The sequence below is a fragment of the Halictus rubicundus genome, chromosome 4, assembly GCF_050948215.1.
Source record: "Halictus rubicundus isolate RS-2024b chromosome 4, iyHalRubi1_principal, whole genome shotgun sequence".
In the NCBI taxonomy this organism is placed as follows: Eukaryota; Metazoa; Arthropoda; class Insecta; order Hymenoptera; family Halictidae; genus Halictus; species Halictus rubicundus.
This window is the reverse complement of record NC_135152.1, coordinates 18321706-18334479: the sequence shown is the minus strand read 5'-3', so window position 1 is coordinate 18334479 and position 12774 is coordinate 18321706. Positions and strand designations below refer to the sequence as shown.

General features: G+C 40.5%; 1 protein-coding gene across 1 annotated transcript in view; it reads right to left on the bottom strand.

The window, feature by feature from the left end:
• LOC143353697 (alkaline phosphatase) overlaps positions 1–12774 on the bottom strand; it is a 414446-nt gene that overhangs the window by 46762 nt on the left and 354910 nt on the right. The window contains exon 7 of the mRNA XM_076787203.1: positions 7630–7824. Coding sequence (XP_076643318.1) covers positions 7630–7824 — 195 coding nt within the window. The remainder of the gene's footprint in view (positions 1–7629; positions 7825–12774) is intronic.

Here is a 12774-nt window from a genome sequence, read left to right as displayed (position 1 = left end):
CCCTCGCGTTTTGATTTATCCACGCCCCAGGGAACGCGGCGTTCGAACCGGAACGGCGCGTGACATTAATAATTAATAACCAGCTCGTTAAGAACGTAACGTATGTGCAATTAGCGTGATTAGTTCCGTGAGAAAGGACAATATTTAGCCGCGGGGCCCATGAATAAAAGTGGTCGGAAATGGAAATAACGCTGCTATCCCGATCCATACACATCTTACCGGCGTCGTATGTTTTCGGAATAGTGAACGTAATACACACGAAATACGAGGCGTTATTGTCATAATATGTTGCCCTTATGTGCTTGGAAATGCTCCAGAATCTCTGGTCCGTTTCCAGTGGCGTCGGAATCGTTTGTCAATTACACGCAACATCTAACGACAGTAAATTAAACCTTTTAACGTGTCTTTGTTACATCGGGCCTGAAGTATTTACGGCCGCTGATACACGTTATTTTTCCGGAACATCTGGGCGAACAGTTTACGGACGCGGCACTTTAATTAAATTACGAATTTACGATGCCAAATAATGCTTTATCGCGGCGATATATACGCGTGTCTGTCAACCGGATTGCCGTTCCCATAATCTCACTGCTCCGGACCGGCAACGCAATTATAGAGTGCAGTCGGCGCGATTTCGCCGGTTGTTTGTCCATTTTTTGTTTCGGTCCCTGGTCGCTAATCCTTGCTTTCGAGTCGAGAAATCCTGTGTTTTTCATTTCAAAATTTTGTCGATGCTGAACACCGACCACCGAGCACGTTGTGAAAGAAGATTTCATCAATTTTTCGATAACGAATCAGAAGTGCACCGACAGCACTGTTAACACTAGGTTCTAATATTTTGACTTTACAATCACCGAGATTGTAAAGATGCGTCCATGAGAAATTATGCAATGAATTTATTTGTTTGCGTATATACAGTGATTTCTCCATATATGTCGCCAAGGCCTAGACGATAAACGTCGCAGAGTTATCCTCGAGAGGCCTCGGATGCCGAGGAGTGTAAACATAACATAGCTCCGGTATGTCTCGACCCGTGTGTTGTTGACACATACACTCCCAGACAAAAAGATAGCACGGGTGTGCTATCTTTAATTTCTCGTGTTAAAATTATGCTAGCGTGGAAACTCTGTGCAGTATGTAAAACATACCTTCCGCGAATATCTAAACAGAACATAGATTGACTTCAGTTCAATTACGTCTTTTAGTTGAAAGGGAAACACATAATCCGACGCAGTCAAAATGATAGCACACTTGAAAAATAAAGATATATATTTCGTACAACACAACTGTATGTTTCATGAAACAAAAGTATACATATTTGTTATAGCAATATATACGCCAAACTACATTTTTTTAATAATGTGTGGAACCTCCTTTGTTTTCTACGACTTCCACCATCCTTTTAGGTAAAGAATTATATAGTTCTTTAATTTTTGCCTGAGCTAAATTTTCCCATTCAGTTGCAATGCAAGTTTTTAATTCATTTATGTTTGAAAATTGTCGGCTTTCAGCATACACTGCTTGCGAAAGCATTGCCCAGCAATTTTCAATGATATTCAGGTCGGGTGAGCACGCCGGCCATTGAAGAGTGCAAATATTTTTGTTTAAAAAATATTCCTTAATAATTTTAGCAGTATGTACTGCAGCATTGTCCTGTTGGAATATATATGGCGTTTTCGCAATGCGTTCTCCATATGTATAAATTTGATTTTTTACTAATTCGAGATATCGGACGCTATTCATTGTTCCTTGAATAAACTTGATTTCCGTTTTTCCTTTATATCCGACACCAGCCCAGACCATTACTCCACCTCCATCCATTTGACGTCGAATTTTTGTTATTGGTTTCCTACGAATATCATGATAATAATATTTACATCCGTCTGGTCCATCAAGGTTAAACCTCTTTTCATCCGTAAAAATTACTCTTCTCCAAGTCTTCTTCCAAAACACATGTTCTCTTGCAAATAACAAACGTGCCTCCTTGTGTTTGGCATTTTATGATGGTTTCGCTATTATTCCAGACCGGTTTATAATGTTACTAGTCTGAAGTACACGACGCATAGTTTGTATATTTCTTTCGACTCCAGCTTTCTTAGCGATCTCTCTCGCAGTACCACAAGAATTAGAAGCAGCACGTATAATTGCTCGTGTATCGCGTTCAGACAAAGCTGCTGGCTTCCTGTACTTTTCTTCTTTCCGTATGCACTTGTATCTATCAACAAATTATATATAACTTTTCGACTGCGACTAACTTCTTTTGCAATTTTAGTAATAGACAACTTTTGTTTTCTCAGAGCTAAAATTGTGCTAATTTCGCTTTCACTAAGTTTTTTGCCACGACCCATTATGAGAATAGCAATATGACAAAGCTCTAGATACAACTTGAACACTGTAACTCCGTGCAAGCTCACGAAACACTGAAGAATATGTAAACATAGTTCCAGTGTGCTATCATTTTGTCTGCGTCAGATTATGTGTTCCATTTTCAACTGAGAGAACTCATTGAAGTAAAGTCAACCTGTGTTATGTTTACATATACGTAGAAGGTACATTTTCCATATATTTTAGAGTTTCCATGCTAGCGTAATTTTAGCACGAGAAATTGAAGATAGCACACGCGTGCTATATCTTTTTGTCTGGGAGTGTATCGAGAATTCACTGTACTATGAAAAGGAATAGCTAAAACTTTCGATAGATAAATTCTCGTTATTTTTACAAAATAATGTAGAAGAGTAATTTTTGGTTGTCCATAAACCTAGTGCTAATACTGTTGCAAACCCCTTTAAACATTTAATATTTTCGTCAGCTCATTTCAAAATCGGCTATGTTCGATAAAGGATTTTATTCGCCTTGAAATAAACGTTAAGATGAACTATGAATAAGAAGGAAAGAAACCTTCAGTTGTTCAGGAGAATATGTTTACCCTGCGCATCGAATTATCGCCACGGCAATGCCCGGAGGAAGTAGCTGGAAAGGGAACAGGCGGAAATGGGATCGAAGGGTCCCAATGACCCAGACGATTCACGCACGAGCCACAAAAAGTGTCCTTTGCATTCCGCTGCGATTGGATTTAACCTCCCGTGCAAACGCTCTCGGTTCCAGCACACGGTCTTGTCCAAGAAGATTGGATCCCATTGAATCCGGGACCTTGGAATAGAAGGGCGCCGGGTGCCCTTACCGTCGCCCGATGAAGAAGCGACTAGGGAAGTTGTGTATAAAATAGTACACCGAATCACTTACCTGGTATTGGATCGCCGCTCCGGCCCTTTTCCGGTCGTTCGATGAACACGTATATGAACCAAACACGACGTAGACGGATAAATTATTGACTCTTCCTGTCGGTTTCCCTTCACGTGACACGAATAACGAGCAGAATCGGTTTCGATCGAGTTAGAGGTTAAATGTTTCTTCTTCTTCCTTCCCACATTCTTCCTAGTGCGACTCGCGCTTCTTATAAGTTTGCAATGAATTTTAAATCCACGGGAGACAGTGATGAATAGCGTGCGCCGTGGTTCTCTTTATTCTGATATTACCATGCAATAAAAGCTCGCTTTAGAAGGTAAGTGTTTCTATAAAATCACAAGGTATTCTTCGAGGAGGCATGAACAGTCTCCATATTTGATCGAGTCGTTTACGTGACTTTCGGACGTAAACAGACGAATTTGCAGTGATTTCTGTTATCGTTTTACGGCGAACCTTGCCTTAGGCAATTTATCGGGTGTACGAAGAAGTTGTCGAACTTTTCAAAATCCTTCAGAATTTATGCAAATAGAAATTGAAACGAAGGCGGGCGTGCGATAAATACACATTATTTCTTTCGGCATATGTCAGTTGCGCTTAGGTGTGTTTAGCGCTGGTACTGGTGTTGAAACTATTTGAATACTCGAAATCTCGAGGAATCGTTGATATTTGAAAATTGCGATCGTTTTGCTCACAGACGCCATTGCAGTCAGCAAGCGAATTCGCCGGGGATTTCGATCCGGGCTTCGATTTCGAAACTGGCGGGCTTTTCACGGGATCTGTTAATACCGATTTGATCACGGGGAAAGTCGGGCCAGCGATATCAACCGGAGGGATTGAATTTTATCGAATCGAGAGCAATGGAGGAGCTCCCCATAGCCTGGTCGACGACAGAGGGGAGGAAAGCCATGGAACGGCGTGCGTAATCATTTTCCCTATAATGGACTATCGCGTGCGGTATTCTTTACTTTCGCGGAACGCCGGAGAGCAATTAGAATGAAATTGTTTCAACGAAGGAGGCGGCGCCAACGAAAACGGAGGACACGATGCAATGAGAAGTTGTTGATAAAAAGAAGAAAGAAACAAAAAAAAAAAAAGACGAATGAAAACGTTCACGGAATCCGGTATAAGCTTTCACGCCACTTCGTCCGAGAATCATAACTTGATTCGCGAACGGAGAAACTTTTGCTGCCGGGGGATTCGGTTCGGAAAATACGCATCGCATTGTCCAGCGATTTAATTTAATCAAGGATACACAGTCCGCCCCAGTCCTTCAAATTGCCGAAGAAAATTGAATACAGTTCAGTTCTGTTACTGTCGTTAATGAACCGTAACTGATCCTGCATCGGATATTTCCCAGTTGCCTGATGAAACGAACGAGTGCCTTTATTTACGTAACTGCGTATGAAGTCTACAAACAAGGGGCTTCGAAAATTAGCGCGTGATTAATGAGTAACAAAATCAGAATTTTCTGTGACTTGTACGGACCAGGAGCTACTTCGAAAAATTTGACCAGCATACGTGACATCGGATCAATTTTTGTCACGGACTTCTTTTCGTTAAATTGTTACAATTACCCGAAGAACTACATGGAACGTTGAAAGGATTTTTAATAACTGTCCCTAGATTACCATACCAGGGTAGTTGGTTCATGGTTGAAATCTTTGTGTCCAGGGCCTTTCTTGAAAGGCTATGAAATAAATCCGAAACCTTTTTACCACAAGACATTTAAATCATAGGAGAAAATATTTCTTTAAATGCCCGCGATCCAAATTGATCCACGACAATGGATGTTCTATCGGTGTAGAATTTTTCGCAGACACTCCGGTCGTCCTATAATAGTTCGACACGTAACTATAGTACACCCGCTTTGACGGACCTTGCAAGTTTACAATCTCGCGTCGTTATCTCCGATGAACGATAGATTCAATCGACAATAAATGGGCTTTCAATCGCGGAATCGTGACTCCTGTCTCTCTATAATTGCCTTGTCGGTCTTGATCAACCGTGTATAACGAATCAAGTCTCTGTCTCGCCGTGTTACAGATTATCGAGGATTTTTCTCTTTCCAGTTGTTCCGCCGCTTTCCGCGAATTTAATATACCGGGAATAGAACATTTTTTGCTGAACAAACCGGGAAGAGAAATATGGGAAAAATGTCAATTATATCGACGGGCTTCCGTTCAACATACGCGAACGGCGAAGAGCGTGTTCTCGTCTTCGACCTCCTTTTACATTTTCCTGGGGGGAAAAAGGAAATCAAAGGAGTAACGAGGTTAATAAAGAGGCACGATATTGGAAGGTATACCGCGGGTTATTCCGTGCCAGGTACGATCCTTACGTTTACTGCGACTGTATTTCAAAGGATGATCTCTGGACTATGGAATCGTTCGCGGAACTTTTGCCGGGTGCACTCAATCTGGTGATCACATCCGGTGAAAATTACGTATCCAACCCATTAAGACCGAGGCGTTGCGTTAGCGGAATATTTTTCAGTTCAGAGTTCATATTATCGAATTAATTATTTTTCATGTTGTAGACGTAATAAGGAATTACGAAGATTTACTTAATATTTCTTTCATTACTATTTCTGGCTGCGCTCCGATCTTATGATATCTGGAGATTTGCAGAAATTGAACTATTCATAGAATTACGATAAACTACTTTCGTTTTAAATCGTAAGAATTAATTTTTGTATACTATTTTGTCTAACACATTTTGATATGAATTTAAATTCAAATGTGTCAATTACTTTTTCCACGTCTTTTATATGTACTTATATGCGAATATTTGCTACATATACTACATGATATATTGTACTTTGTAATTTCATCAACACTGAACGCCCCGTTACTTTCAAGAAATGATTTATCATATGTGAAATAATGTGTGGTTTTATTTTAAAGTTTCGTTTTACTGTATGAAATCGTGGGAATATATAACGTTCTGTTCTGTCAATTTTAATTCTTCTGAATTTTCAACCAAACTCGAGATATGAAGTTAATTGCGTGACTCGCCAACGTTCATCGTTCTAGACGTAATAACGATATTAAATGGAGGTAATAAATTATGGAATAACGTATTCTGTATATACACCGTAGCAACTTCCATGGTACCGTTCGTTGCAAAAACGTTTGTGTGACCGTAGCCTTGAATGATTAGTCAGTTAATTTGACTAGACTTCATTTCCTTCGGGATAATTCAAATAAAATTGGATTCTTTCTGATGAATAAAATGATTGAATTTTTTCTTAGACCACAATGTCCAATTTTACTCTAACACGTCGGAATCCGTCTGCTGTAGCCGCGCTCTGATTGGAACACCCTGTACTTATCGATTCCGGTTAGTTTACCCAGAGAAAGTCAAAGATCCTATAAATGGTGTCCTGTGAATTAATTCTGAAAAATCTCAGTACAAAACGCTCCTTTGATTTGCTTACAAAGCTTTCCAAACACGACCTACAAAATGGCGCTTTACATCAGAAGACACTTAACCCTTTGCACTCGAAGCTATTTTAACTACAAAACGAAACATTTCTTCCGACCAAGAATATTTCCCTTCTATATATATATATATTTATTTTTCATGTTATACATACGAAAATGCTGCAATTTACTCGTACAATACTGAGATGTTTAGTAATTTATGAAATACAAACAAGTTTAATAATGTAAAAAATATTCTGAATAATAAGACAGCAAGTTTTAGTGGCGCCTCACAGTCGCCTCAGAGTGCTAAGGCTTAAGGGCCAAGGGTAGTCACGTGACTTTTGCAGAGTCAGCAGGTCGGTAGCTGCTGTGTAATTTCCGTTCGCAGCCTTCAGCCACTGACTTAAGATCTGTCTTGGTCTTGATCCGGCGGGTCTTAACATTTTTTGCTTCTGTATTATCGATATTATAAATTCTGACGCCAGAAACGTGCTCAAGTTTTTAGCTTTAATTCGCAGAGAATCAAGACAAAATATAGAATACAAAAAACTCATCCGATTTAATAAAAATGCTTGGATTCCACGGCATGCACATCGTCAATTTTTTGCCTACTTCTAACGCTTATATTACCAAACATCTGCATAATCTCGTCAGCTCATGACCAGCGCGCGCTAGATTGAACCCTCCTGTTTCGAATGAGCCCTTTCCCAGCGACAAAATATTCTCATACAAGGACAAAAAAGTTGAGGCGCGTAAAACCATTTTTCGCCTATTTTTGTCGGTAACGTGGTCACTCTACCTTATCGCGAATCTACGGAGTCTTGGCTCTTAATTGACTGGCTATCGGTGAAACGTAACGACAAACCGAGACCGTTAAACAGGCTGTATCTCTTAATATCACGCGATCCCCGATGGAAGATAGGTGCTACATCAGACAGTGGTTTATCGTGTCACTTACCGAATATAGGATTCCCACGGTGCGTTGCGAGACCGCCGAGTGTAAGCACGTGCGAGTGATCTGCCGTCACGACGAGTAGCGTTTCCGACAGGTCGACTTCCTTCATTACTGCCCGCACCGCTTCCTCCAACGCCAGTGTTTCGTCCAGTGCTCGATAAGCGTTGTTATAGTGATGCGCGTGGTCAATTCTACCACCTGCAGAATACATCATTCGCAAATTATGCTTAGTAACGACACGCAACCGGTGCCATGACACGCAAAACAATTAGAGGATGCCTTTGACAAATGTGTCCGACGCCCTCTAATAACGGACACCCGGTAATCCGCGAAGGTACTGCTACGTAAGGACGTCAACAATACTCTCGAATCAAATTAACGCTAACTGTTCACTTGTTCATCGAATTTTAACGAAAATATTGATTATACATTTAAACGTCAGTTTTTCCTAGATAGTTCTCAACGCATTATCTATTGGTGATTATTTCATTATTTTCAAAAGCCCTCGATCTATAACTAAGAACTTTTTAATGGATCCTTCAATGGCAATAGCGACTTCAATCGTTAAATAACAAGTCGGGCCCAGTAACGTAATTTAATCGTTTCGTTTGATATTATTATGTAAAATATTTTTAAACTTCCTGTCGAAGCAGGACAATTTTTAAAAAATTTTATATTAACAGGATGCCGATAGATAAATAATGTATATTATTTCCCGCGAGTGACAATAGCCATTTGTTTCCCCTCACTGATTAAATGACGCATTAATTCGGTATTATATTTCTCAGCGTTCCTCGTTTTATGCACATTAACGTAAGTAAAGCACGTTCTGTTTGTAGAACACGTTATACCTCTAAGCACGGTTTGCCGATATGCCTCGGAGCGCATTGCCTCTATTTCTGGAAAAAAGAATGGAAGTGGATGTCTTGTTCGTGGCCGAGAGCTGAATTTGCGGTCAAAAGTGACTTCCTTTTTCGGGTGAAACACTGGAGGGACGAAATATGGGCACACGAAAAATGAAAAATAAAAAACGACGCAACGTACTCCAAATGTTTTTAAACAAAACGACACAACATCCTCTCGCGCATTTTCAATATTTTCCTGCTCGGAAAACTCAACAAACATAACAACACTGTGAACTCATGAAAGAATCCCTAAACAATAATTACAAACAATGCCACGAGATCTCCAAAATATCTGTTCCACTTTTGATATATCGATGCGAGAGTAATAACAATACTCAATCCTATTTTATTTACCATTTCTCTTCAATTTTTATGCCCCTATTTTATTCAATTTTAAGTATCCCTTTAGAAATATAATTACATTTAAATACCGCAGACAAAATTAAATAAAATTAACAGAATTTACTCGTCGATAGCTTCACACGCAACAGACAATACTGTTAAATCCCCCCTTTTTTAAGCATGGCCAAATAAGTCAAACCTCCCAAAACGAAATGGCAGCCCAATGAACAATATGAATAAAATTGCCGATTCGATCCTGCAAAATCTGAAAAATGTTCGGAATGCCGAACACACAATTGATCAGGCAACATCCACAAACAAGTTATCAGGATTTCACTTTCTTAGATCCTCTGTACTCCGCGAAACCGTTTCCGTGGGAACAATTTCAATGGCCGGAGCAAAGCGGCGCGGCGTAACGAGTCGGCGAAAACAACGAATAAAATGTCCCGTGTAATTGTATTTATTTTCCCCGGGGCAGATTGTTAACAAAGCACGAGGACTCTCGTTACGTTGTTTCGTACTCGGCGCCGATATCGTTGTTTCGCGTCGGCGAAAGAAGAAACAACAGAGGAGAAGCGGAGCTACGGGACGGGTTTACGGGGCCGAAGAACAAAACGAGCGTCATCAGCATTAGCGGGAGCACGAACGTCCAAGAAAGGGACCGCAGCCGTAACAGTTAACGCTAATTATTCAGAACGACCCGCAAGAATCCCGGATTCAATTATCGAACCGCCCAACGGCCGCTGGTCCGAATGGACCGGTGAAACTCCTTGGAAGCCCTTCGAACTTAAAGTTTGATGCAGCTGGGCTGGGTAAAGGCGGTCCTGATAGTTGGGTCAATGCGGGACGCGAATGCGTGAATGCGTGGACAGAGGGGGAAGAGCAGAGAGGGGGAGAGAAAGAGAGAGGGAGAGAAAGGGAGAGAGAGAGAGAGAGAGAGGATAGTTTTGGGTTGAATCTATTCCCAAGCCGACTCCTCCTAGCCCGCGGTCGTTCCGGGTAATCAGGCTACTTGCTTGCGGAGAAATGGAGCATCCAAGTGGCCCACCTTAGGCATCACGCTAAAAGGTCCAACCGTGTTCCGAATTGTCGGAACCGACCAGGCGGCGCCTCCTCGCCAGCTAGCTGCGCGCTTAGAACGGTCGAGTTTGTTGGCGAACATTATGTTCTGTTTGCGACACGTTACGCAGCGTTCCCACGTGTACACCGCACGCGGCGCTGAACACATACTCGACCGCTCGGAAAGGCTCGCTTTTCAAAGGCGGCCTGCACCGAAGAGGCGTTCAGCGTCCTGCGTTCGCTATATACGGGAACGTGATTTTACGCGCAGAGTGGCAATTTAAAGGGAATAGAACCTCGATAGCTTCGACGAAATCCGGTTTTCTGTTTGCCTGCTTTGTTTTGTTGCGTTCTTGGCGGCTTTGTTTACGTCTAGGCGGCAGGAGTAGCTGCAGATAGAAGCCACATGAACAGCACACAATGCCGGGCACTCATTAAATAATCGCAACGCAAAGAAAAAGGGAAAACCCTGAAGGCACGAGGACAAAAATAATGGGAGCAAAGTTTCCAGTGAAAACTGTTGTGCCTCGAAAAATAAAGTATGCTGTATCAACACGTTCACTGCCACGCTCGTTGCACACGGTACGTTGATAAAGTTCCCGGACACTCTATTAGGCTCTTCGTCTATTAGGTTGAGTAAGGAGTTCGCGCTCGCAGGTCACTCTTCCCAGCATCGTTATCCGAAGCTGTTGCTTCTTTTGACTGTCTAAAGGTGCTTCTCCTTCGGCAACAATCAATTCTATTTCGGCATCGTTTGAGCTTCAAACGTTTAGGGTCATCCCCAAACATACAAGTTCATACAAGCAGAATATACATTTTCGAAAAGTAAAACACGTATATGGACCTCTTAAGAAAATGGATGGGTGAAGTTAAGATTGGGTTAAGCAAGTAATCAAAGCGTTTCCTCGTTCATCTATTTTCAATATTTGCTCGTCTAGTTAACAAGCCAAATTGTAACACTATCGTAATCGATATCCTCTGGCGGTTTGCACTGACGTGAACGAAAGTTCTGCGGTTACCAGGTTTCACGTTTCGACAGTGTGATTAATTTAGACGTGTTAATTACTAGTCGATAACGTCATAACTCATTATCAGATTATGCGTTCGCGAATACTCTACAGCGAATGTCTCCGAAGAGATGTCAGAAGAAGCGCAGAAGGTGGATAAAATATCACGAAATAATGGCAAATATCCTGTCCACAAATATTCTGCGTAAGATTCTACAGAGGTAATATATTTATCGCCGTGTATCACGCACAATAAATAATAAATAATTAATTCTGGAAGTGATCGTTATAAATTAGAAAATAATTATGGAGGTGATTATTAGGGACAAAGCGCAGAAAAAACTGAAGTATTCTTTGAACGGGTGTTAATCATCGGCGGCGTTCAGTTGTCGGAAACATCGATCGTCCGAGGGTTAAGTAGCTTCGTTGGTCGTGTTTCATTCTGTTGTAACGTCGACACGCGCAGGTTGCGATTGCCGCCGTTGAAATCTATATCCGGTGGGCAAAGTTTCCCGGGGCGCGACAACTGTTGCTCCCACGGATGGCAAACTGGAAAATGCATCTCCTGCTGACAGATTTTGGCACGATACGCCGGTCGTCGGTTCCAGGATCGGGCGAACGCATCAAACACACCGCCCACGCCACCCCCTTGTCGTTAGTCCGCCAAGATTCGGGCCACCGACTTGGTCCTTCGGTTATTGAGTTTCGAACTTCAACCATGTTTCACGAACATAGTTGCGTTTCCGGTTTGCAATTTCTGATGCCGTATTAGCGGCGCAATGTTCAAGGGAGTTATGGTAGTCCTCTACTGCTTATTAGTTGGCCTAAACGACCTATTACGGTAGCAATCTAGATTCCGAGAATCAATCCAGTCGAATTCGCGGAAACTTTTCTTGCGGAGCTTCGAGTTTTTCTTAAAAGTTGTATTCTGTGTGTCGAAATTCTACAGTGGATATATTTGTGTACTGGAATATACTGGAATGTACTATGGTACACTGGAACATAGTACGATATACTAGAACATAGTAAAATATACCAGAATACCAGAATATACCAGAATATACCAGAATATAGCATAATATACTCGAATATAGTATAACGTACCAGAATATAGTATAATATACTAGAATATACTAAAATATACTACGCTGTACTACAATGTACTAGAATTTAATATAATATCCTAGAATGTGCTAGAATATAGCATAATATACTAGAATATAGTATAATATACTAGAATATACTAAAATATACTACACTATACTACAATGTACTAAAATTTAATATAATATCCTAGAATATGCTAGAATATAGCATAATATACTCGAATATAGTATAACGTACTAGAATATAGTATAATATACTAGAATATACGAAAATATACTACGCTATACCACAAAATACTAGAATTTAATATAATATCCTAGAATGTACTAGAATATAGCATAATGTACTATAATATATTAGATCATATTATAATCTCGTTGAATTACATAATTTGAATAAATCAATATATTTAATTTTAAACACTTTGGGAACAAATAAATGACTTAGTAATGACAGAAAAGAAACTTCATATTTCATAATAATGTGTACATGAGCAGAGATATAAAAACTGAAAGAAGGTATCGACTAAATATAAGTAAAGTATTTCGATCATATTTTGCTTCCATTATAGCAGTTTACGAAATTAAAAGAGGTACTGTAGCCGTATTTCAGTTCCATTGGAACAATGTCCGAAATATGAAATGTAGGACGAGTTCTGAACATTTGTTCTGAGAGTTGAACAAACAAAAAGAAATTATAATTACTGGTGAGATTATAGCCGCGTTAAA